The sequence below is a fragment of the Salmo salar genome, chromosome ssa20 (assembly GCF_905237065.1).
Source record: "Salmo salar chromosome ssa20, Ssal_v3.1, whole genome shotgun sequence".
Classification (NCBI taxonomy): Eukaryota; Metazoa; Chordata; class Actinopteri; order Salmoniformes; family Salmonidae; genus Salmo; species Salmo salar.
This window is the reverse complement of record NC_059461.1, coordinates 89,327,155-89,353,403: the sequence shown is the minus strand read 5'-3', so window position 1 is coordinate 89,353,403 and position 26,249 is coordinate 89,327,155. Positions and strand designations below refer to the sequence as shown.

Genomic DNA, 26,249 nt, shown 5'->3' with positions numbered 1-26,249 from the left:
GCTTCTATCAAGGACCTGCACCATTCTCAGGGTAAGGAAGTATACAGGAAAAATCATGAATCAAAAAAAAAAACTCTCCTCTGGTTCAGGTCAATTAAGACCAAAACCAACTGACCATCTGGCAATCATGTCCACAGAGATCAAACCCCCCCCAAATCAGGGTATTTAGTCCCAGGTCCTCACCAGTGATCTCCAGGTGCATGGAGCTGTCCATGGGGAGGGGTAAAGACAGGAAGTTGAAGGGGTCGAAGCGGGCGCTGATGTGACCACACGTCTTACACTTGACCTGGGACTTGAGCTGGCCGTGGAACAGATCCACCACGATGGAACGGTTCCTCCGCAAGTGGTTCTCCCACGCCTGACGAGGAACACACACACACGGAACCATAAAGACACGTAAAACACACACACACACACTTCATTAACTGTATATCAATACACACACACACACACACACACACACACACACACAGTTCATTAAATGTATATCAATACACACAGTTCACAGGTCATCCACTCCTTAAGAAGTGCTTAGTGGATGGGCTGACTTTCATTGACTCTCTCCTGGTCTCTACACACCCAAGATGGCTGCCAGAAGATGCTCCTAAGGATGATGTAGTGCTGTATGATTGGTGAATGTTACTAAACAGTCTAGTTTTTCTTTTACTTTTTTTGTTTATTGATGTAATTTTTTTCCCATATTAACAGTGGAAAATTCTCTCTGAGAAAATAAAGATTGATTGATTGATTGTACGTGTGTGTATTGGTCGACTGTGTGCGTGCGTGTGAAGTTGTGCATGTATGTTTGGTTTATTGATTGAACTCTGACCTCTAAGGCGACCTCCCAGTCGGGTCGTCCGTTGCTGTCCTTCAGCTCTACGTAGGGTTTCTCATGCACCCTGTTCAGGTCCTCATGGAGCCCGTCCAATAGGAAGGCCAGAAGCTCCTGACTGTCCTGCTGCTGGAAGCCGTTGAACCGTGGTGCGTACTTCGCTATCGTCCACTACATGGGTCGGTAGTGAGACAACCACATATTAGTCAATTAATTCACATCACAATGGCTACGTTTACACAAGCAGACCAATTCTGATATTTTTTTACCCACTCATTTTAGTTTTGACCAATCACATCAGACCTTCTTCAGAGCTGATCCGAATGGTGAAAATAATCAAATCAAATGTATTTATATAGCCCTTCTTACATCAGCTGATATCTCAAAGTGCTGTACAGAAACCCAGCCTAAAACCCCAAACAGCAAGCAATGCAGGTGTAGAAGCACGGTGGCTAGGAAAAACTCCCTAGAAATGCCAAAACCTAGGAAGAAACCTAGAGAGGAACCAGGCTATGAGGGGTGGCCAGTCCTCTTCTGGCTGTGCCGGGTGGAGATTATAACAGAACATGGTCAAGATGTTCAAATGGTCATAGATGACCAGCAGGGTCAAATAATAATAATCACAGTAGTTGTCGATGGTGCAACAAGTCAGTAACACAAGACTAAGTGTCAGTTGGCTTTTTCATAGCCGATCATTGAGAGTATCTCTACCGCTCCTGCTGTCTCTAGAGAGTTGAAAACGGTAGGTCTGGGACAGGTAGCACATCCGGTGAACAGGTTAGGGTTCCAGCAGGTCTGGAACGATGACAGGGAAGATGCTGGTTGGTCACTCTGAGGTCTGTCCAGCCTCACGGTGTCTGTGTTGTCTTTGTGCGCTCTGGTTGGCTGCAGTCAAATTTATTTTCGTGATCCTATAGGCCTATAATATACTGTTTATTGACAAAATGCCCACTTAACCCGGAAGCCAGTCGCACCAATGTGTTGGAGGAAACAGCATACACCTGCTGACCGTGTCAGCGTGCACTGCACCCGGACTGCCACAGGAGTTGCTAGTGCGCGATGGGACAAGGACATCCCTGCCGGGCCAAACCCTCCCCTAACCTGGACGACGCTGGGCCAATTGTGCGCCGCCACCCATGGGTCTCCCGGTCACAGCCGTCTACGACAGAGGCTGGACTCGAACCAGGAACTCTAGTGGCACTGTGATGCAGAGCCTTAGACCACTATGCCAAACAAGCTCTATTCTAATGCTTTGATTCCATCTGAAATACACAGCTAAATTATTGAATACTTTTTACGACTTTACCTCTTAGATTGGTAAAAATGAGTTGTGGTATTGAGTAGAAAGACATGACTTTACAATTCAAATGGCTGATAATGTACGAATTCAGCGTATTGCAAGATGTTTTGGATATTGTCTAGGCCTATAGGATCACGAAAATAAATTTGACTGCAGCCAACCAGAGCACACAAAGATAACACCGTGAGGCGGGACAGACAGCAGAGTGACCAACCAGCATCTCCCCTGTCATCGCTGGCTTTGTGACTGACAACCTACACCATCAAGAAAGAGGTCACTAGAAAATGCATATCGTTCATTCTTGTGGGAGAAGGCTTAAACGGACTTTTCTGACTCGAAAATTGGAAGCATTTAATTGAAAAGAAGCCGAGTTAATTAATGAGGTGGGAAAAGTATCCGGCTGACAAGCCTGTTATCGGCTATTTAGCCAACGGCCGACGCTAAAAGAAACCACTGAACGAGACCACATATTAGTCAATCCATTCATATCACATATGGAGACATTAAGGACATAGTACAAGTTATTGTCCACTACAGGGAGTAAGGAAATCCCATCCACTGGTGTGACGATCCATGCCAGGATTTATAAACCAACCCTGAGTTTGAGAGGAGCAACGTTCTTCTGTGTTCCACTCCACAGCTCCATCAGCAAGTCTCCGTAGCATTTAGCCATGTGACCTCGCATCCCGATGGGGTTGGTTCTGGACACACAACAACAAGTCAGTAATGCTGTCCAACAAGCTGTTCAACTTGTCACAACACACGTATGAACGTACACACACACACACACACACACACCTGTTGAGTTCATAGAGGTGTCTTCCAGAGATGAAGTAATCAGTAAGGGGCGTGGTGTTGCTCACACACTGGATACTAGAGTTCATAAAGCACGTGTTGCCTAGGTTACTGAGGCCCGTGGCACCCTTCTCCGTAGCAACTGGGGGGGGGTAGACATGCACAGTATTAGGCTACATATTTACATGTTAGGGAAGAATTGGAGGGAGGTTTAGAGACAAATCTTATCATCCTAAACAGTAAAAGCTCTTGATAACTGTGTTGTAAATGTATGTACCGATGTACTGGTAGAAGGGGCTTGTGACACTGTCCCACTGTACCTTTGTGTCGGTCCATTTTACTGCTGTTAGCGATGAAGGACATCTCTTCTGGCCAGCTCATGTCTTTGTTCCGAACTAAAAAAAAAAAAAACACAATATGAAGGTTTTACACATCAATGACTTACAGTACAAAGACGTGCTACTTTTATCTTCTCTTTTTAAATCAGAAGTTTGCAGTCAGGGTTTTTAAACATTTCAACACACTCAGCAGTCAGATGAAGTTTTAATTATAGCGTTCTTTGAACGTACCCTCGATAACTAAGTGTTGCTCGTCCTGAATCTTCAGGCCCTCCAGAGTGTGGTCCTCGTCATCCAGCAGGGTCAGGTAGTTCTGGGGGGAGGAGGAGAACAGGGTCAGGTAGTTCTGGGGGGAGGAGGAGAACAGGGTCAGGTAGTTCTGGGGGGGAGTAGGAGAACAGGGTCAGGTAGTTCTGGGGGGAGTAGGAGAACAGGGTCAGGTAGTTCTGGGGGGGAGTAGGAGAACAGGGTCAGGTAGTTCTGGGGGGAGGAGGAGAACAGGGTCAGGTAGTTCTGGGGGGAGGAGGAGAACAGGGTCAGGTAGTTCTGGGGGGAGTAGGAGAACAGGGTCAGGTAGTTCTGGGGGGAGTAGGAGAACAGGGTCAGGTAGTTCTGGGGGAGGAGGAGAACAGGGTCAGGTAGTTCTGGGGGGAGGAGGAGAACAGGGTCAGGTAGTTCTGGGGGGAGGAGGAGAACAGAGTCAGGTAGTTCTGGGGGGAGGAGGAGAACAGGGTCAGGTAGTTCTGGGGGGAGGTTTGGATGAGGAGAGGTGAACATCCGCAAGTTTATATTCATTTATATTTTCTCATGTCACCGTAATATCACTTATAGTATAGTTGTGGACGTGATAGTTGCTCAAAAATACACACCTCGCTGTTATAGAGCCACAACCTCATGTCCTCGTCTTTGATGCGCAGCCTCCGAGACAGGTACAGGTGGATGTCCTTGATGGTTCCCACGCGGCTGAAACAGCCTGTATAGGCCAGGACACGCTTCAGAGGAGCGTTGGGGGAGGGCACGTTACCTGGAGGGGAGAGAGAGAGAGAAAGGGGAGGAGGGGGAAGAGAGAGAGGGGGATAATGAGGGGAGAAAGAGGGGGGCGAGAGGAGGGGAAAAAGTGGGGGGGCGAGAGTAGGGGGGGCGAGAGGAGGGGAGAAAGAGGGGGCGAGAGGAGGGCGAGAGGATGGGGGCAAGAGGAGGGGAGCGAGAGAGGAGGGGGGTGAGAGAGAGAGGCGAGGGGGAGAGAGAGGGAGGGAAGAAGGGGGGCGAGAGAGGAGGGAAGGGGAGAGAGAGGGGGGAGAGAGGGGAAAACACTCCAGCCTTTAGTGGACTATGAGCTCCTAAAGTCTTGTAATACTGTAAACACTCCCACAGACTCCCACAGACTCCCACAGACTCCCACAGACTAAGTGTTAAATCAACCCATTATTACAAGAGAAAGAATAGTTCAGTTCATGTAGGATTAGTTGTAAGGAAGCAGCAAGAAAGTGTGTTTTAGATTAGATCATTTAATTCATAGACTGATTCATTAAAATCAACTCATTAGTGACTCAAATCTGATTCAATCATAAGTCAACAATAATCAATATTAGTTCAGTTAATAAACAATTATTAAAAACAAAAATGGAACTGATTATTACTGATTTTAAAAGTAAAGCCAAAAAAACAACAAAAAGCAAACCTTAATATGTGATTGATCGCTAATACCTTGCCAATACTTTGAAAGCAAACAGAATGAATCAAAAGCTGTAAACAGCATATTCTCCCATCAGCACAGCCTTGCTCTTTGGTCAGTATGTCTGGTCTAGTCATTCTATGGCACTTGTAACAAATGTGATCGTGGGTTCGATTCCCGCTGAGGCCACCCATACATAAAATGTATGCATGCATGACTAAGTCGCTTTGGATAAAAGCATCTGCTAAATAGCATACAGTATATTATATTATAATATATATTATTATATAATACAGTATATTATTATTTCTATGCCTGGTCAGTTGGTATTTGTGACTGGAGCCAAACTAACTCCTCTGGGCCAGACATCTGATAGCACCGGTCCGATTAGATCACCACTCTAATACCTCATGGTGCCTCTGCTGCACCACTAATACCTCATAGAGCCTCTGCTGCACCACTAACGCCTCACGGTGCCTCTGCTGCACCACTAACGCCTCACGGTGCCTCTGCTGCACCACTCTAATGCCTCACGGTGCCTCTGTGCACCACTCTAATGCCTCATGGTGCCTCTGTGCACCACTCTAATGCCTCATGGTGCCTCTGCTGCACCACTCTAATGCCTCATGGTGCCTCTGTGCACCACTCTAATGCCTCATGGTGCCTCTGTGCACCACTCTAATGCCTCATGGTGCCTCTGCAGCACGTCCCCAGTCTGATTACCATAGAGCTACATTAGTGGAGGTTCAGGCACATAAACCGCCTGGAAATTACAGACTTGACTAACTAGAAAATCTCAATTTATAATTTATCAGAAACCTACATAATAATTTTGTTTACATTGACTTGACACCCACATGGTGTGGCCCACATCACACTGCCCCATGACATAAGAGATGGAATAAGCTGACCTGGGTTTACCGTACCTGAATTAAACACAGTCACCAATCTGTTAAAGTAGGCTAATTGGCTAGCATTGTCATCAGCTGTTGTTTACAGTTTCTGTTATGTCATCATTAAAACATTTTTTTTTAAATGTAGGCTTTACGAAGGGCGTGTCAAGCTTTATAGCACCACTGTTGTGACAACAAGGCTATGCGGACAGAAGAGTAAGCGTTAGGCTCTCAGGGTCCTTTAGTACGGTCAGTGGACACCATATCCACCCCCCTATGGACGATGACTCATCCTGCAGTCCATTCTAAGAACTTGATTAGGGGCCGGACCAGTCCATTCTAAGAACTTGATTAGGGGCCGGACCAGTCCATTATAACAGCATGATTAGGGGCCGGACCAGTCCATTCTAAGAACTTGATTAGGGGCCGGACCAGTCCATTCTAAGAACTTGATTAGGGGCCGGACCAGTCCATTCTAAGAACTTGATTAGGGGCCGGACCAGTCCATTATAACAGCATGATTAGGGGCCGGACCAGTCCATTATAAGAACTTGATTACGGGCCGGACCAGTCCATTATAACAGCATGATTAGGGGTGGACCACAGTAGTAGTAGAAGCGTTTGTTGGCTCCTAGCAGGCCGTCTTTCTTTCTTGCTGCAGGCTTACGTTACCTCTGGGGAGATGCTGGGGGAACATTCTCAGGCTGGTCATACCCATGTTAACCCAGATGTTGGACTGGGGGGTGCGTGTGGCGGGCTGCTGCCGCAGGAAGAGGAGGTAGCGTGGGAAGAGCTCCAGCTCAGCACGGCCTGTTTTCGTCTGCTGGATCACCTGGAAAAAGGAGAGTACCTTCACTCAACAAGTACCGCCACCGTACAAGTACCTCCACCCACTGCTGTCAGACTGTATATTAACTCAAGCTCATAACCTGTCTGGGCTAGGGGGAAGTATTTTCACGGCCGGATGAAAAATGTACCCGATTTAATTTGGTTACTACTCCTGCCCAGAAACTAGAATATGCATATAATTAGTAGATCTGGATAGAAAACACTCTAACGTTTCTAAAACTGTTTGAATGTGAGTATAACAGAACTCATATGGCAGGCCAAAACCTGAGAAGATTCCATGCAGGAAGTGCCCTGTCTGACAATTTGTTGTCCTTCTGTTGCATCTCTATCAAAAATACAGCATCTGTGCTGTTACGTGACACTTTCTAAGGCTTCCATTGGCTCTCTAAAGCCACCAGAAAGTGGAATGGGGTGTCTGCCGTCTCTGGGCAAAGTACAGCAGCAGAGTTTGTAAGTGGCCTGCCTGGGGACAGTGAGACTGAGATGTGCGTTCACGAGACTACTCCATTTTTTTCTTTCAGTCTTTGAATGAATACAACGTTGTCTGGTTGGAATATTATCACTATTTTACGAGAAAAATAGCATAAAAAATTATTTTAAACAGCGTTTGACATGCTTCTAAGTACGGTAATGGAATATTTTGCCATTTTTTTGTCACGAAATGCGCTCGCGCGTTACCCTTCGGATAGTGACCTGAATGCACGAACAAAACGGAGATATTTGGATATAACTATGGATTATTTGGAACCAAAACAACATTTATTGTTGAAGTAGAAGTCCTGGGAGTGCATTCTGACGAAGAACAGCAAAGGTAATCCAATTTTTCGAATAGTAATTCTGAGTTTAGGTTGCCCCAAACTTGGTGGGAGTCAAATTAGCTAGCCTGTGATGGCCGAGCTATGTACTCAGAATATTGCAAAATGTGCTTCCGCCGAAAAGCTATTTTAAAATCTGACATAGCGTTTGCATAAAGGAGTTCTGTATCTATAATTCTTAAAATAATTGTTATGTATTTTGTCAACGTTTATCATGAGTAATTTAGTAAATTCACCGGAAGTTTTCGGTGGGTATGCTAGTTCTGAACATCACATGCTAATGTAAAAAGCTGTTTTTTGATATAAATATGAACTTGATTGAACAAAACATGCATGTATTGTATAACATAATGTCCTAGGAGTGTCATCTGATGAAGATCAAAGGTTAGTGCTGCATTTAGCTGTGGTTTTGGTTTTTGTGACATATGTTTGCTTTGAAAATGGCTGTGTGATTATTTTTGGCAGGGTACTCTCCTGACATAATCTAATGTTTTGCTTTCGCTGTAAAGCCTTTTTGAAATCGGACAACGTGGTTGGACTAACGAGAGTCTTGTCTTTAAAATGGTGTAAAATAGTCATATGTTTGAGAAATTGAAGTTATAGCATTTTGAGGTATTTGTATTTCGCGCTACGCGATTCCACTGGCTGTTGAATAGGGTGGGACGCTAACGTCCCACTGGCCCAGAGAGGTTAAAATGGTTTCTCCCAAAAATGATATATCTCTTTTTTACAATCACATTTTAATATTTAAATTTTCTACATAAAAAAATGTTCTGTAATGTTTCAACTGTTCCTTAATTCTATTCATGTCATGTATTACGTTTATTATGTTGTTGATTTTAAATGAGTGTTTTCTAATTGTTACTAATTATTAGTAATTATGTATTTCTTCAGTTTTATCTGTGCGCAAGAATAAATAAACTCTGAGGGCTGAGCCCTAACTTTAGGTATGCATGCACACACAACTGAAACTTTCACAAAAATCATCCACAAAGGTGTGAAAATCTCTCAAGCTAGACCCAGTCCTAGAGGTGACCGTCTGTGGTTCAGTGGTTGTGTTATGGTCCATCTATGGTTCAGTGATAGTGTGAGAGGAGGTTGTGGGTCCATACATACCGGTCGTGGAAGGCTGAGGTTGGCTCCATACCAGTGGAACAGCGCCTTCCACACAGGCTCTGGTACCGTCTCAAAGTCCCTGCCCGCCACCAGCTGTAAGGACTGCTTCAGCCGACCTCCTTCCATGGTCAACGAGGGGGCCTGGGGGAACAGGAGAGAGACTGGGGAACAGGACACACATTGCCCTCTCTACTCCTCCATTACTGATGAGATACACAGGCCATGCCTAATGCCTGGCCGTATCGTCACAGGGCTGAGGGATAAGACCACATGGCTAGGAGGAAAGAGAGAGAGAGAGAGAGCGAGAGAGGCTGCCTAGACAGGCTCAGTGGGAGAGTTTGGATGGAATAACACTTTTCTCTGTGAACTTAATCAACAACTTGATGTTTGAAAATGGACAAGACTACATATTAGAAATAACTGATGTAACCACTATATAATATAGGGGGCAAAACACACACCTTCATGGGGTCTGTGTTGACCAGGGGCTGGTTGTCGATGGCTCCAGGCCTCTGAGCTGCCAGCTGGGACTGGGACTGAGAGAGGGAGGGGATGTGGCCGTTGGCCCCGGAGAAACACTGGTTGTTGTCTGACATGTTGTGTTGCCGGGCAAAACAGATCTCTGTGGCTGAGGGGCCGGCCTGGGGGGTCACCACTGAGGAGGAGGAGGAAGGGGGGGGTGACGGCATCAGAGAAACACTTTTACATTCAGTTTAAGGTACCCTTAGAGGGGTTGTAAAAAGTTAAATAGTTTATAAAGAGTAAATCATGAATTAATACGTAGTTTATAAATAAATGAATAAATAGTTATAACCCATAGTGAGGTTGTAACAGCATGCACAGAGCTGCCTAGTGGTCTGGTCACTGACCTGTGCTGTGGGTCTCTGTTGCTTCAGAGGCGCTGGACACAGCATCAGGGGACCTCTCCTCTGAGGCGCTGGCTGGGCTGGGGACCCCCAGACCGTCACCTACCCAGCGTACCCCTACCCCTGGCTCCAGGGGGGCAGGCCCGACGGTAGCAGAGGCCTGAGGATTCCTCAGAGAGGAGAGGATAGAGGGCTGATCCACCACGATGGACTTGTGGTCCTGGGGGTAGAGAGGAGAGGGAAGGATGGTTAGTAACCTTGGTGTGTTGTGATTATCATATTCTGCTCTTCAACTTAACAGTTAGGCTTACATTTGGGGTGCTTCACTTGGCACCCTATTCCCTATGTAGTGCACTACATTTGACCCTATGGGCTCTGGTGCTATTTGGGACGCAGCCTTGGACTTCCACTCACATATTTGACGTAGTCTTTCCAGAGCATCCACCACTGGCTGGAGATGAGGAACCAGTTCTCACCAGGCTGAAGCCCATGTCTGCCCTCTCTCTCCAGCCACCCCCTGAACCACACACACACACACACACACACACACACACACACACACACACACACACACACACACACACACACACACACACACACACACACACACACACACACACACACACACACACACACGAGTTCAAAGCTTAAAACTGCAGAGGTGTAAAACCTGTTTAAGAGTTCTTCAGGAGAAAGGGGATGTGAAAGGGAAAGTCAGTTGTACAACACATTTAACCCAACCCCTCTGAATCAGAGAGTTGCTGGGGGCTGCCTTAAAAATCGGCATCCAGGGAACAGTGGGTTAACTGCCTTGCTCAGGGGCAGAAGGCGCCCGGGGAACAGTGGGTTAACTGCCTTGCTCAGGGGCAGAAGGCGCCCGGGGAACAGTGGGTTGCTCAGGTGGCAGAAGGACAGATTGTTGATGTGTATACCTGATGATTTGTCCCTCCTCTTCAGCAGTGGCAGGTCGAAGCCCCAGGACAATGTGACAGACCTGCAGAAACACAGACAGAGGGGCATGAAAAGAAAGCAAACTATAAACTGAGGGGGAAACATGGAAACAGACCTGGAACAAACCATCAAATGAGTGTGTGTGTGTGTGTGTGTGTGTGTGTGTGTGTGTGTGTGTGTGTGTGTGTGTGTGTGTGTGTGTGTGTGTGTGTGTGTGTTCTGACCTGGAACAGCAGGTTGAGGAATTCGTTGGCCAGAGCGCTGTTCACACTCCAGATCTGGTAGTCCTCCAGGGTCAGGTGACCCAGCTGTGTGTGTGAGGTTCAAAGGTTAAGTCAAAGGTTATGGTCAAAGACCAGGGTTAAAATGTCAGTGGACAGCAGTAGCATTATGAGATAATTATCCAATCACATTACAGACAAAAAAAACACCTATTATATGTCTTAGGAGAGTCTCACCTTGGTCGTATCGTGCAGCTTCAGGATTCCCTCCACTATGTCCGACACGTTGGTGAGCAGTTCCTGAAAACAGGACAATGAGAGTCAGAACTTAGGTAAGGTAGCTTACTTATCAAACCCAATCACATCCATTACACTATCCATTTAGCCTGTATCCCAGCAGTACTTACAGGGAGCGGTGTCCAGCAGTACTTACAGGGAGCGGTGTCCGTGTCCGGCGGTACTTACAGGGAGCGGTGTCCGTGTCCAGCCGTACTTACAGGGAGCGGTGTCCGTGTCCGGCAGTACTTACAGGGAGCGGTGTCCGTGTCCGGCAGTACTTACAGGGAGCGGTGTCCGTGTCCGGCAGTACTTACAGGGAGCGGTGTCCGTGTCCGGCAGTACTTACAGGGAGCGGTGTCCGTGTCCGGCAGTACCTACAGGGAGCGGTGTCCGTGTCCGGCAGTACTTACAGGGAGCGGTGTCCGTGTCCGGCAGTACTTACAGGGAGCGGTGTCCGTGTCCGGCAGTACTTACAGGGAGCGGTGTCCGTGTCCGGCAGTACTTACAGGGAGCGGTGTCCGTGTCCGGCGGTACTTACAGGGAGCGGTGTCCGTGTCCGGCAGTACTTACAGGGAGCGGTGTCCGTGTCTGGCAGTACTTACAGGGAGCGGTGTCCGTGTCCAGCAGTACTTACAGGGAGTGTGTCTGTGCGATTGTCCTTCCACACTTCCAGGAGTGCGGCTACCATCTCGTGGATTTCGGCTCGAGACAGAACCCCATCCCGGTCCACGTCAAACACTTTGAAACAAACTGGAGAAACACGAGAGAAAGAGAGGGTACAAAAATACTCCATAACATAACATTGTACTTTCTAACTACAGACTCCTCAAGCCGCAGTCGCTGTTCAAGCCGCAGTTGTACCAAACATGTTGTGCTAGTCATCTGTATTCCTCCGTGTGATCTGCAGTGAGTTACTTAGATAATTAACTGGAGTCTTAAGTTCCAATATCTGCTGCCATTTCCAAGCGTGAAAATGTAATTTCAAGGCCTGGTGAGAATCTAGATGACAGGGTAGATTACATACTAATGACTATTCAGAGGCAGTTGACGATCGTAAAAAAACAACAACCACATCTATGTTTTTACAACATAAGGAGATTGTGAAAAGCGCTGCAGCTTTTCCACTCACACGTACATGTACACACACCATAATGTGTGAAAGGAAACCTTAGGTTAGGAAATCACTACTCTCTACAACAGATCACACAGCAGCTCTTACATTTCTGCCTCTCGGCGACGGGCCCCCGGCAACAGGCAGACAGGCCACAGGAGATCTCCTTAAAGTCGATGTGGTTGTCCCGGTTCTCATCAAAAGCATGAAACAAACCTGGAAAACAAGATCAAAAGACAAGTTAGCCATGTTCTACTACAAAATGGATATTTGCAAAAGAGAAATAGTTTTGTGTGAAGGTTTGGTATCAGATCTTTTGGGAACTCAATCGAACCGTATCACAAGGATCACATTAACATTCATAAACATGGGGAGTGAAAAGAAAACATGGCCACTGGCCTGGCCTTATCTTTACAATAAATCCCTGCCCACTCGAACAACCTTCCTTATGCCTCGCTCTGGGTCCCAGAGTAGTGAGAGGAAGCATCTCTAGCGGCTACTACTGAAACACGCACACAGTCAACATTTTCCCGTTCAGGTCAGTGTTGACATCGTTGCCCTTGTAATCAAGTTAGCTTGCTAGCTAACGTTAGCTGTTAACCTTGCGTGTTTGACAATGTAGCTTCTAAGCAAACGTTTGCGCTACCTAGCTCAAAGACAACTTTTCCCAAGGCCAGCCCAGCAGCTATCGTTCGACCAAACCCCCATGTTTTCGTTGAGCAACAAAAAGTCCTCTTACAACACAAGCAGTGGGGCATAGTGGTATAGTCCAAACAACAACATGGTTTTAACATTGAGAGACCATCAGAAGTGCTTCTCATCTTAATAATAATAATAATACACACACAATATATACAAATTATGGCATGTATACAGGATTATGTGTGTATTACTGTGTTTGAATGTTCATGGGTGACTGTCTAGCTGAGGGAACCAGGTTTACCATGTCCCCGTAACATCCGGCTCGCATCAAAAATACATCAGAAATATTCCTTACCTTCACTTAGCGAAGCGTGAATGGGAGGAGAGACCAGCGGGACAAAGGTTTCCAAGTCAAAGCGTCCGGTCCTGGACTGGGCTTTCAACAGCCAGTAACGCTTCTCCAAGTCAATAATATCAGACTCTTCTACTGTGGGAGGGGAGAAAAAGAAAATGCTTTTGGAAAATAGTTTTAAAGTGTTTTTTATTTGTAGATTCGCCGAGCATCTTCTTACTAGAACAAAAAAAAAAAGTCACATGACCTAGCAGTGTTAAGTAAGGAAAGGAAACAAGAAGTGTCGCCCAGCTTCAGGTCATGTCAATATGGTGCTATAGTGGACTTCATGGACTTGGATGGAGATATGGAGACATGCAGATGACGTCAACACGTTTCACAGTTCCCCTCTGATGGACATATAGATTATGGACAGTTTTGTTAACGAGCAGGACAGAGGATAGTAGTCTTAAGTAGTAGTCTCAAGTAGCCCGGTCCCAGATCTTGTAAGTAGGGTTGCAAAATTTCAGTAACTTTCCCCAAGAGAAATCCTGGTTGGAGGAGTCAAGATTTACTACTTATTCCCTGATTCCGAGGAATCTTACAAAAATCGGGATTTCTGGAAAACCTGGGAATTCTGGTTACCGGAATTTTGCGACCCCATCTGTAAGGGATTTAGTCTATCTCGATGAGGCTTGAAGTGAGACCACAAATCAAACTAAAAAAGGCAGAGCCAAGGCTCACTAGATGTACCAATATCGCTACCGTTAAGTATGAAACCTGCCAGCCAGCCCCAGGGCCAGAGATCCTGGCTTCATCCTCCCACTCCATCGCGCTAATCCACAGTTTAACACTGATAAGATTAGCCTACGGCTCGCTAGCTCATACCAGCCCAGGCTTGCCTTTCCACCACACTGTACCATGAGTCATCCCATACATGTCACTCAGACAGGTGTCAAAACACACATACACAAATTAAGACTGCGCCCCTAATGGCAGCCTATTCCCTACATAGTACACTACTAAATAGGGCATAGGGTGCCATGTGGGATGCAGACCAAGTCATATTCACTCTCTGACAGGAGAGGAGACCATTCCGGATTTCCACCACAAATCCAAGCTGGTTCTTAAATCTCACTGCTATGGCCGACATCCTAGTTTGCTGTCTGTATTTAGAAGACGGATGGGTCAATAAGACAGTGATGTCAGTGGGGGATAATATCGCCAGCCTATAGCAGTGAGCTGCAGATTGGGATGTGTGGGTGGATTGAGAGGAGCTTTTCATCTCCCCCTCCCTACATCCATCCATTCATCCTCTCCCTCCTTCTTCTCCTCCTCCATCCATCCATCCATCCATCCTCTCCCTCCCTCCATCCTCTCTCCCCCTCATCCCTCCTCTCCCTCCCTTCATCCATCCCTCCCTATCGATCCATCCCCTCCCTCCCTCCCCTCCATCCATCCATCCATCCATCTCCCTACATCCCCCCCTCCATCCCTCCCTCCCTATCGATCCATCCCCTCCCTCCATCCATCTCCCTCTCCCGCATCCATCCCTCCCCCCTCCATCTGTTCTCCTGAGGTTTATTCCTGGAAGAGCCCACCTCAGCAGGGTCCAGTTGTCTCTGTGGAGAGAGTTCAATTGTTTTGTGTGTGTTCAATCTGAAGACTGATGGAGAAAGAGAGAAGTGGAGAGGTCAAGAGGACTGATTGGAAACAAGTAAACACCAACCACTTCAGCGGTTCAATAACCTTTTAACCACCGTTCAGTCCTTCCCTCCTCGGAGAAATGCTCTGAAACATCAGGATTAAACAGAGAACACAACTTCACTTGCTTTGTTAACATATGTTTCCCAGGCCAATAAAGCCCCTTGAATTGAGAGCGAGAGAGAGAGAGAGACAGAGAGACAGAGAGAGACAGAGAGACAGATAGAGACAGATAGAGACAGAGAGAGAGACAGAGAACAGAGACACAGAGAGACAGAGACACAGAGAGAGACAGAGAGAGAGACAGACACAGAGAGAGACACAGAGAGAGACAGAGACAGAGAGGGTTTGGAGATGGCTTGGGGGAAGTAATGGTGGATTAATATTGAGAAGCATGGTGTGGTGTGGAATGGGAGGTGTGTGTGTGGTGGGGCCGGCCCCTGACTGACTGAATGCCCCTTTAAGAGTAGAACAGCTAGACAATACTAAATCCTACAAACATGCACACATGTCGACATACACACACACACACACACACACACACACACACACACACACACACACACACAAAACCTCAAAAAAATAGGTCCTCCAACTGGTCTTTCAGAAACACAGAGAACACCAATATAGTCATTGTATCAATCCCAAACGCTAAACAAACCTGAATGAAAGCTATTTGTGTTGTGTTTACTGAACGCAGGCCAGCGTGGGCTAGCCTAGCAGTGAATAGTGCAGTGGTTAAGGCCTGGTTGGGACTAGCAAGGAAAGCAGAGCTGAGGGAGAATAAACACCTGCTCATCTTGTTGCTGTGTGTCATTAAATCAGGCTGCTGCTCCAGCCTGCCTGACACTGCTAATCTATAAAACTCATTACCTCTCCTATGGATCGGCTCCAGGACATGCCTCATCCCCTCGCTAGCTCGCTGACTGACTGACTGACTGACTGACTGCAGGACATGCCTCATCCCCTCGCTAGCTAGCTCGCTCACTGACTGACTGACTGACTGACTGGACTGCAGGACATGTTTCATCCCCTCGCTAGCTAGCTCACTGATTGACTGACTGACTGACTCCAGGACATGCCTCATCCCCTCGCTAGCTCGCTGACTGACTGACTGCAGGACATGTTTCATCCCCTCGCTAGCTCGCTGACTGACTGAAGGACATGTTTCATCCCCTCGTTAGCTCGCTGACTGACTGACTGACTCCAGGACATGCCTCATCCCCTCGCTAGCTCGCTGACTGACTGACTGCAGGACATGTTTCATCCCCTCGCTAGCTCGCTGACTGACTGAAGGACATGTTTCATCCCCTCGCTAGCTCGCTGACTGACTGAAGGACATGTTTCATCCCCTCGCTAGCTCGCTGACTGACTGACTGACTGACTGACTGACTGACTCCTGGACCTGTGATTCACTATTGTTTACAGCCGTTAAAAGTAGTACACCATTGTAGAGAATAGGGTGCCATTTGGGACACATTTCCAAGCTTAGCACGCTAGGTAAACCGCTAGGCTAAATGGCTAACATTCCATTTCAGGACAGGACTCTACCTGGCTGGTTGAAGCTGATCTCTTTTAAAATTGCTGGAGCTCGCGGTTTGAGCCTGTTTAAAATACAGGCTGACAGTATTTTGTTCTCAAACAAGAGACTACATCTCCATGACTGAGTAGCCTGACATACTGAGAGAAATAATTGGCAATCTGCGCTTGGGTTTCGTAAAACAAGCCGCGCAAGCGAGTTCACACAAGGCCTCTAAATATACACTTCCACAATCTGAAAGTGAAAAAAAGTGCTTCTTTGTGCTTTTTCTTCCTGCACCAACCACCGCAACAGGAAGAGGATTACACAGCAAGTACAACCACTAACTCACTCCAACTATCGGTTCATTGTTACAAAAAAAACACACTAGTGTCAGTGTTGACCACTTCCTAGGCAGTCCCAAATGGAACCTAATTCCCTATTTTTGGCCATAGCCCTATGGGTCCTGGTCAAATGTAGTACACGTAATAGGGAATAGGGTGCCTTTTGGGATGTGACACTAGTCTACAGGAGGTGGTGTGCCCAGTACCCACCTAGAGGAGTGACTCTGTCAGAGTGACAACAGAGGTACCATACCATATTCCACCACACATGCCCTGGGACGTGCCGACAGGACTGGGGTGTACCATAGTAGACTCCACCGACCGACGGCTAGCAGCTCAGGAACAAAAAACACACCACGTTAACTCATACCATCCTGGTTCCAATCCAAGGATTTTCCAATAGTATTCCAATACTATCCCAACCCGACAACAAGCCTGTCAGTCCTCCATGGCGTCTGTTGTGTGTGTCCAGTCGGTGATGGCGGCTTAGCCAAGAGTGAAGTATGTTCTGGAAAGTCCTCACGGCCAAAGAGTGCACACACACACCCACATACACACCTGAACTCTCTCACACACACACCGCTCATAGAGTTAAGAGGATGATCTGGGAGTGGGCAACAGCAGATTACGAGCTGTCTGCAGGTACTCTCCCGGATTGACAGCAAAGATCTCTCCTGCTCTCTGATTGGTCTCAGGACAGGAAGCAGCTAAGCTCTTTGATTGGACGATCTTTGATTGGACTTGGACACAGCTACATGTAAGAGCTTTCTTTCCAATGGACAGAAAAAGAAGTAGGGACATGAATGACAAAGAGAATGTGACAGAGGGTGACAAATACCAAATAATATGAAATATGTGCACCGAACTAAAACAGTCAGGTAAATGACCTGTCTTTTTGGGAGATACCATCACTTATGTTGTTGTTGTCGACTTTACCCAGATGAACACCAAATTCCATAGAAGCCTTTCAGTAGCGCCAGTTTATTTACAGTGTACAGGGTAGGACTGGAGCTGTAGAGAGGAGTACGGTAGCAGTCACTCACAGTGTGTAACTCCGGCCAGAGTCTGGTAGAAGGTGGGCGTGTCGCTGTCGTCTGTGAGGGTGACACACACACCTCCGGAGAGCAGCCAACGGGAGAAGGTGAACGCCTCCTTGTTCTGAAGGAGCCAGTTCTTAAAGCGCTCATAGTTTACTTTCTCCCCCTGAGAAAACAAAAAACATCAACAACTTGTTACCAAATCATAAAAGGAGGTAGCGGTAGGAAACGTTGTCAGGGAGACGGACAGGGATTAGCGTTTATATTAGAGATGTATTGTGGAAGTGTCATTAGCCAATAGAGTTACACATTAGTTACAAAACAAATACACAAGTGTACAAAATATTAGGAACACTTGCTCTTTCCATGACCTAGACCACAGGTGTCAAACTCATTCCACGGACGGCCAAGTTGCTGCGGGTTTTCACTGTACTTGATTGATGAATTAAGGTCACTAATTAGTAAAGAACTCGCAAACTAGGGCTGTTGCGGTAACCATATTTACCGCCACACTGGCAGTCATGACCTCAGTAAAATTCTACGTGACCGTTGAGTCACGGTAATCACCTTTTATGCACTCCGGACATTCGTTGGTAGTACCGAGCTCGCTAACGATCAAAGGGTCGTTAATGAACCTGGTACTCAGGCCGCTATTGTCTCTGTAAACCACTCTGACATCAATGCAAAATGCCAAAACACTTATCATTAAAACAGTATGTGCTTTTTAAAATCTCACCTCCCTGTGATTGATCAATTTGAAGAAAGAAGTTCCTTTAAGAGGTTGAAAGTAAAACATGGTCGTTGTGGATGTTATTTACGAAGCCTAACAACGGAATGGACAGTGTTTTTTCTAAGGTGATGATTAATAAAAATTAAAAAAAACACTCATGAATATTAGAGGTTATGCATACACTACAGTGCCTTCAGAAAGTATTCACACCCCTAAACTTCTACAAAATACTGTTGTCTTACAGCTCAAATTTAAAACGGATTAAATTGAGATTTTTGTTGGTCACTGGCCTACACACAAGACCACATAATATGAAAGCAGACATGTAGTACCAGTCAAAAGTTCAGACACACCTTCTCATTCAAGGGTTTTTCTTTATTTTCTACATTGTAGAATAATTTTATTTAATTAATTTAACTTTTATTTAACCAGGAAGGGAAGACATATATTCATAATAGTGAAGACATCAAAACTAAGAACACATACGGAATCATGTAGTAACCAAAAAAGTGTTAAGAATCTAAAATATATTTTAATTTGTTTAAAACTAGCCACCCTTAGTCTTGATGACACCTGATTGACGCAGTCTCCACTGAACAGTTGATGTTGAGATATGTCTTTTACTTAAACTCTGAAGCATTTATTTGGGTTGCAATTTCTGAGACTGTTAAACTCAAATTAACTTATACTCTGCAGCAGAGGTAACTCTGGGTCTTCCTTTCCTGTGGCGGTCCCCATGAGAGCCAGTTTCATCATAGCGCTTGATGGTTTTTGCGACTGCACTTGAAGAAACTTTCAAAGTTCTTGACATTTTCCGGATTGACTGACCTTCATGTCTTAAAGTAATGATGGACTGTCATTTCGCTTTGCTTATTTGAGCTGTTCTTGCCATACTATGGACTTGGTCTTTTACCAAATAGGGCTATCTTCTGTATACCGACCCTACCTTGTCACAACACAAATGATTTCCTCAAAACGCATTAAGGAAAGAAATTCCACAAATTAACTTTTAACAAGGCACACCTGTTAATTGAAATGCATTCCAGGTGACTACCTCATGAAGCTGGTTGAGAGAATGCCATGAATGTGCAAAGCTTACAAGGCGTGGCTACTTTGAAGAATCTCAAATATATTTTGATTTGTTTAACATTTGTTTAACATTTGTTTGGTTACTACATGATTCCATATGTGTTATTTCATAGTTTGTCTTCACTATTATTCTACAACGTAGAAAATATTAAAAATAAAGAAAAACCCTGGATGAGTAGGTGTGTCCAAACTTTTGACTGGTACTGTGTGTGTGTGTGTGTGTGTGTGTGTGTGTGTGTGTGTGTGTGTGTGTGTGTGTGTGTGTGTGTGTGTGTATTTTTTTACAAATGATTTAAAAAGAAAAGCTGAAATGTCTCGAGTCAATAAGTATTCAACCCCTTTGTTATGACAAGACTAAATAAGTTCAGGAGTAAAAATGAGAAGTCACATAATATGTTGCATGTGTGCAATAATATTGCTTAACATTGTTTAACATGAGTTTTGAATGACTACCTCATCTCCGTACCCCCACACATACAGATAATTGTAAGGTCCCGCAGTCAAAGACCAGGAAGGTTTTCCAATTTCTCTCAAAGAAGGGCATCTATTGGTAGATGGGAATAAATAAAAAATATAAAAAACTGAGCATGTCCAACTTATTAATTACACTTTGGATGGTGTATCAATGCTACAAAGTGACTGGGTATCACCCAAATCAGGCCAAAGGTGACATTAAAACAGAGTTTAATGGCTGTGATGGGAGAAAACTGAGGATGAATCAACATTGTAGTGACTCCACAATACTAACCTAATTGACAAAGTGAAAAGATGGAAACCTTAAACAGAATACAAATATTTTAAAACATGGATCTTGTTTGCAACAAGGCACGAAAATAATACTGCAAAGAATGTGGTAAACAATTCACTTTTTTCCCTAAATACAAAGTGTTATGTTTGGTCAAATCCAATATAACACATTACTGAGTACCACTCCCCATATTTTCAAGCATAGTGGTGGCTGCATCATGTTATGGGTATGCTTGTAATCGTTAAGGACTGGGGAGTTTTTCAGGATAAAAAAGAAACAGAATGGAGCTAAGGACAGGAGCTAAGGACAGGAAAACCTGGTTCAGTCTGCTTTCCACCAGACACTGAGACATGAATTCACCTTTTAGTAGGACAAAACAAACCCAATTCTACATTTTATGCTTATCAAGAAGACAGTGAATGTTCCTGAGTGGCTGAGTTTTGACTCAGGCCTGAAAATGTCTCTCTAGCAATGATCAACAACCAATTTGACAGAGCGTGAAGAATATTTTAAAGAATAATGGGCAAATGTTGCAGAAAGCTCTTAGAGACTAACTTTGAGAGCGATTCAAGTCTTTCTAAAGGTGCTTCTACAAAGTATTGACTCAGGGGTGTGAATACTTATGTAAATGTGACATTTCTGTGTTTGACTTTCAATAAATTTGCAACAATTTAAAAACAACATGTTTTCACATTGCCATTATGAGGTATTGTGTGAGGCTGGCGGAGAGAAAAGAAATCTATGAAATCCATTTTTAATTCAGGCTGTAACACAACAACAAAATGTGTAATTAGTCAAGGGGCCCGATAAAAAACATTATACAACGCACATTAGGTACAGCAGAGAACTGTACAGGCCTAGGCGATGAGTTAGTCTACAATTATAGTGAATATGTATTTGATTTAGAATAGCCCGGGAATAGGGCATTTTGTTATATTTTCATAATTAAATAGGCTGACATTACCTTTACCTTCCATCTCCTCCCTTCCTTTCTCCTGCGCGCATACAGAGGGGCTGGCAACACTTTTATGAAATATGTTGTTTCGTTGTGAAAACTTGTTACTGTCGATGTTCCCTCGAACAGATTTCACTTGGTTTCCCCCAAATTGAAGCACAGGGTAGCTACAGGAACAGGTCTTGGGGAGCCTATGGCGGAATATCAGCTGTCGCACAGCGAGAGGCCGCATGCTCCTCAAAACAGTGGTTGATGTGTGGAGTGTAACAACCAGAGTAGCCTACCCAACATGAGTGAAAAAATGAAATGGCGGGAAAGTGGCCTCATTTGATTTCCAGTGCATATTGATGATATGCCTTTCTTCCCTCCCTGTACCTGTCCCTGTTCCATTTGATAAATGGGCCATTCTAAATCAAAACAAAAAATTTGACAAATTAGCAAAGAGAGGATTAAATTGAGAATAGCCTTATGGGTGATATGATCACTTGATGAGAGAACAGCGTGTGCAGCCTGAGGCAAGGAACAGAGCGTAAGTTGTTGTTGTTTGTTGCGACTTACTCAAATCATCAATAACCTATAGTCGCGTCATGCAGACCACACATGTTCTGATATCTAAAAGACATTCTAAGGTTTGTAATCATTCACAACTAAAGTTGCAAAAAATAACTACATCTAATTATATTCTTCTTACTATAAAATCCTATCATATAAAATGAATTTCACGGGTCTTTTAAGCCGTCTGATAAATGAACAAGCTTAGGGCTTGGCTCATAGCCAGATGCCACAGAAGGTCAGTTTATATTCTGTACAATACATTTTCTTCATATCATAATGTTTCTTTAAACCTGTCTAAAATAAATAAATGGATTTATTGTGAAGGTGTAGACTATATTACATGGATTTAGTAGACTTTTTAAAATGTAGATGTTCCAAAGGTCTGCATCAGTGGCTTGTAGGATATGTGTGGAAGCCAGGATATGCTAAATGTGTTTATGTTAATTAACGGTCAATTACCATGAGAACGGCAGTTATTTTCATGATTATATTTGTATTTAACCTTTATTTAACTAGGCAAGACAGTTAAGAACAAATTCTTATTTACAATGACGGCCTAGGAAAAGGCCTCCTGCGGGGGACGGGGGCTGGGATTAAAATATATATATATATATATATATATATAACATGCTGCTGTTAAGGAGCCTGATAGAGGAGTGACAAGCAGGGTGGTTTTATGTTAAAGGAGTAATCTGTAGTTTGATAATGATATTGGATTCTTGGAGGGGTGTATTGTGTAAATACACACACAGTGTGACCGAACCTCAGACTGAGTGATGACTGGAGAGGAGAGAGGAGTGTGTTGTGTAAACACACACACACACACACACACACACACACACACACACACACACACACACACACACACACACACACACACACACACTGTGACCGGAACCTCCGACTGAGTGATGACTGGAGAGGAGTGTGTTGTGTGTCAGTCAAAGTGTCAGTCTGGGTGATTGACAGGACAGTAATCTGTGACTGACCTCGCTGAAGCACTTCCTTAGAGATGGCGGGACTTCCCCGTCCAATGCCCGTAACACGGCCTCCATGTCGTCCCGCGCTGCATAGCCGCCCGACTCACTGGCAAACAGGCTGAAGAGGTCTGTGGTTGGACACACCACACACACACAGTTAATGAGTTCATTCTGGAAGGCAGGTTGGTCTCATCAGTGGCAGGCAGACTCAGACAGAAGCCAGAGTAGCTGCAGTCTGAAGGTCCATTACTAGTCATCATGGCCTTGGCTCTCTGCTGCCTCTCTCACACACACACACACACACACAGACACACACACACACACACACACACACACACACACACACACACACACTTTATTGAGAGAGAGCAAGAGAGAGCGAGAGAGAGCGAGCGAGCCAGAGAGAGCGAGAGAGAGCGAGAGAGAGCGAGAGAACATACACTTGGCCTTCTCCCCATCTCGTCCTCTAGTCAGCAGCACCAGGCCAATGATGAGGTTGTTAAAGTGTAGTCCTTTAGACGTGCCTCCAAATGAGTTGTAGATGACCTGCAGGGAGAGGAGGAGAGTACAGAGAAAGAAAAGAAAGATGGTATGAACACACATACGCACACACAACCAGAAGTATGTGGACACCTGCTCGTCATGGGCATTAATATGGAGTTGTCCCCCCCCTTTGCTGCTATAACAGTCTCCACTCTTCTGGGAAGACTTCCCACTAGATGTTGGAACATTGCTGCTATAACAGCCTCCACTCTTCTGGGAAGGCTTTCCACTAGATGTTGGAACATTGCTGTGGGGAAACATTCTTCCATTCAGCCACAAGAGCATTAGTGAGGTGGGGCACTGATGTTGGGATATTAGGTCTGTGTATACTGTATACACATATACGTGTGTATATGTATACAGTGCCGTGAAAAAGTATTTTTGCCCCCTTCCTGATTCTCTATTGTTGACACTGAATGTTTCCCCGCAGCAATGTTCCAACATCTAGTGGAAAGCCTTCCCAGAAGAGTGGAGGCTGTTATAGCAGCAATGTTCCAACATCTAGTGGAAAGCCTTCCCAGAAGAGTGGAGGCTGTTATAGCAGCAATGTTCCAACATCTAGTGGAAAGCCTTCCCAGAAGAGTGGAGGCTGTTGTAGCAGCAATGTTCCAACATCTAGTGGAAAGCCTTCCCAGAAGAGTGGAGGCTGTTATAGCAGCAATGTTCCAACATCTAGTGGAAAGCCTTCCCAGAAGAGTGGAGGCTGTTATAGCAGCAATGTTCCAACATCTAGTGGAAAGCCTTCCCAGAAGAGTGGAGGCTGTTATAGCAGCAATGTTCCAACATCTAGTGGAAAGCCTTCCCAGAAGAGTGGAGGCTGTTATAGCAGCAATGTTCCAACATCTAGTGGAAAGCCTTCCCAGAAGAGTGGAGGCTGTTATAGCAGCAATGTTCCAACATCTAGTGGAAAGCCTTCCCAGCAGAGTGGAGGCTGTTATAGCAGCCTCCAATGCCCATGATTTTTGGAATGAGATGTTGGATGAGCAGGTGTCCACATACTTCTGGTCCTGTACTGTATTAACCCATAAGACATAAGCGCGCACACACAAAAATATATTCTAAACGTGGCCCTCCATGGAAAAGAATTGCCCAGGCCTGATACAAACACACACACACACAAACACACACGCCAATAGACACAGATCCAATGTCTGTTCCAATTAACACCCTATACCCTACATCAGGTGTTATCAACTAGATTAAGCAGAGGGTCCATTTTCTTTTTGTGTGGACGGTCAGGTGGTAGGAACATAATTATACATCATTTGTAGACTGTAAATTGATCGCAAATAATCCCAACCAGATATATTTTACTAAAACATTTAATCATTTCAAAACTTGCTTACATTTGTGACACATATACACTGAGTGTACAAAACATTAGGAACACCTCTTTCCATGACAAATTGACCAGGTGAATCCAGGTGAGATCTATGATCCCTTATTGATGTCACTTGTTAAATCCACGTCAATCCGTGTAGATGAAGGGGAGGAGACAGGTTAAAGAAGGACTTTTAAACCTTGAGACAATTGAGACATGGATTGTGTATGTGTGCCATTCAGAGGGTGAATGGGCAAGACAAAATATTGAAGTGCCTTTGAACGGGGTATGGTAGTAGGTGCCAGGCGCACAGGTTTGAGTGTCAAGAACTGCAACGCTGCTGGGTTTTTCACAATCAACAGTTTCCCGTGTGTAACAAGAATGGCCAACTTGACAACTGTGGGAAGCACTGGAGTTAACACGGCCCAGCGTCCCTGTGGAACGCTTTGACACCTGGTAGAGTCTATGTCCTGACAAATTGAGGCTGTTCTGAGGGCAAAACGGGGTGCAACTTCATATTAGGGAGGTGTTCCTAATTTTTTGTCCCCTCAGTGTCTCTACTATGCGTGTGAACTCCTCGGAACAGATGACCAACAATTAAAAACACTTGTTTTTATTTTTTTATTTCACCTTTATTTAACCAGGTAGGCTCATGGAATAAACAACTGTACAGTCAATAACACAATAGAGAAAAAAAGAAAGTCTATATACAGTGTGTGCAAATGGCGTGAGGAGGTAAGGCAAAAAATAGGCCATAGTAGCAAAGTAATTACAATTTAGCAGATTAACACTGGAGTGATAGATGAGCAGATGATGATGAGCAGATGATGTTGTGTAAGTAGTGATACTGGGGTGCAAAAGAGCAGCAAAGTAAATAAAAACAATATGGGGATGGGGTAGGTAGATTGGGTGGGTGGGCTATTTACAGATGGACTATGTACAGCTGCAGTGATCGGTTAGCTGCTCAGATAGCTGATGTTTAAAGTTAGTGAGGGAAATGTAAGTCTCCAGCTTCAGCGATTTTTGCAATTCGTTCCAGTCACTGGCAGCAGAGAACTGGAAGGAAAGGCGGCTAAAGGAGGTGTTGGCTTTGGGGATGACCAGTGAGATATACCTGCTGGAGCGTGTGCTACGGGTGGGTGTTGTTATCGTGACCAGTGAGCTGAGATAAGATGGAGCTTTACCTAGCATAGACTTATAGATGACCTGGAGCCAGTGGGTCTGGCGACAAATATGTAGCGAGGGCCAGCCAACGAGAGCATACAGGTCGCAGTTGTGGGTGGTATAAGGCGCTTTGGTAACAAAACGGATGGCACTGTGATAGACTACATCCAATTTGCTGAGTAGAGTATTGGAAGCTATTTTGTAGATGACATCGCCGAAGTCGAGGTTTAGGGTAAGTTACTAGGGTAAGTTTGGCGGCGTGAGTGAAAGAGGCTTTGCTGCGAAATAGAAAGCCGATTCTAGATTTGATTTTGGATTGGAGATGTTTGATATGAGTCTGGAAAGAGAGTTTACAGCCTAGCCAGACACATAGGCATTTGTAGTTGTCCACATATTCTAGGTCAGAACCGTCCAGAGTAGTGATGCTAGCAGGTGAGGGCAGCGAACAGTTAAAAAGCATGCATTTGGTTTTACTAGCATTTAAGAGCAGTTGGAGGCCACGGAAGGAGTGTTGTATGGCATTAAAGTTCATTTGGAGGTTAGTTA

At 45.1% G+C, this 26,249-nt stretch overlaps 1 protein-coding gene across 2 annotated transcripts in view; it reads right to left on the bottom strand.

Moving 5' to 3' along the window:
* The window catches only part of usp32 (ubiquitin specific peptidase 32), a 95,482-nt gene that overhangs the window by 30,583 nt on the left and 38,650 nt on the right, over nt 1-26,249 (bottom strand). The window contains exons 3-23 of one of the 2 annotated variants that reach the window (XM_014163631.2): nt 23,116-23,221; nt 22,685-22,803; nt 17,625-17,784; nt 13,039-13,170; nt 12,150-12,257; nt 11,565-11,680; nt 10,889-10,951; nt 10,655-10,738; nt 10,412-10,473; nt 9,894-9,996; nt 9,483-9,699; nt 9,075-9,268; nt 8,614-8,754; nt 6,506-6,665; nt 4,135-4,289; nt 3,497-3,578; nt 3,248-3,322; nt 2,931-3,069; nt 2,728-2,833; nt 830-1,003; nt 184-358 (exon numbers count right to left, since the gene is read on the bottom strand). In XM_014163631.2, coding sequence (XP_014019106.2) covers nt 184-358; nt 830-1,003; nt 2,728-2,833; nt 2,931-3,069; nt 3,248-3,322; nt 3,497-3,578; nt 4,135-4,289; nt 6,506-6,665; nt 8,614-8,754; nt 9,075-9,268; nt 9,483-9,699; nt 9,894-9,996; nt 10,412-10,473; nt 10,655-10,738; nt 10,889-10,951; nt 11,565-11,680; nt 12,150-12,257; nt 13,039-13,170; nt 17,625-17,784; nt 22,685-22,803; nt 23,116-23,221 — 2,671 coding nt within the window. The remainder of the gene's footprint in view (nt 1-183; nt 359-829; nt 1,004-2,727; nt 2,834-2,930; nt 3,070-3,247; nt 3,323-3,496; nt 3,579-4,134; nt 4,290-6,505; nt 6,666-8,613; nt 8,755-9,074; nt 9,269-9,482; nt 9,700-9,893; nt 9,997-10,411; nt 10,474-10,654; nt 10,739-10,888; nt 10,952-11,564; nt 11,681-12,149; nt 12,258-13,038; nt 13,171-17,624; nt 17,785-22,684; nt 22,804-23,115; nt 23,222-26,249) is intronic. The other variant, XM_014163633.2, reaches the window with a different exon arrangement.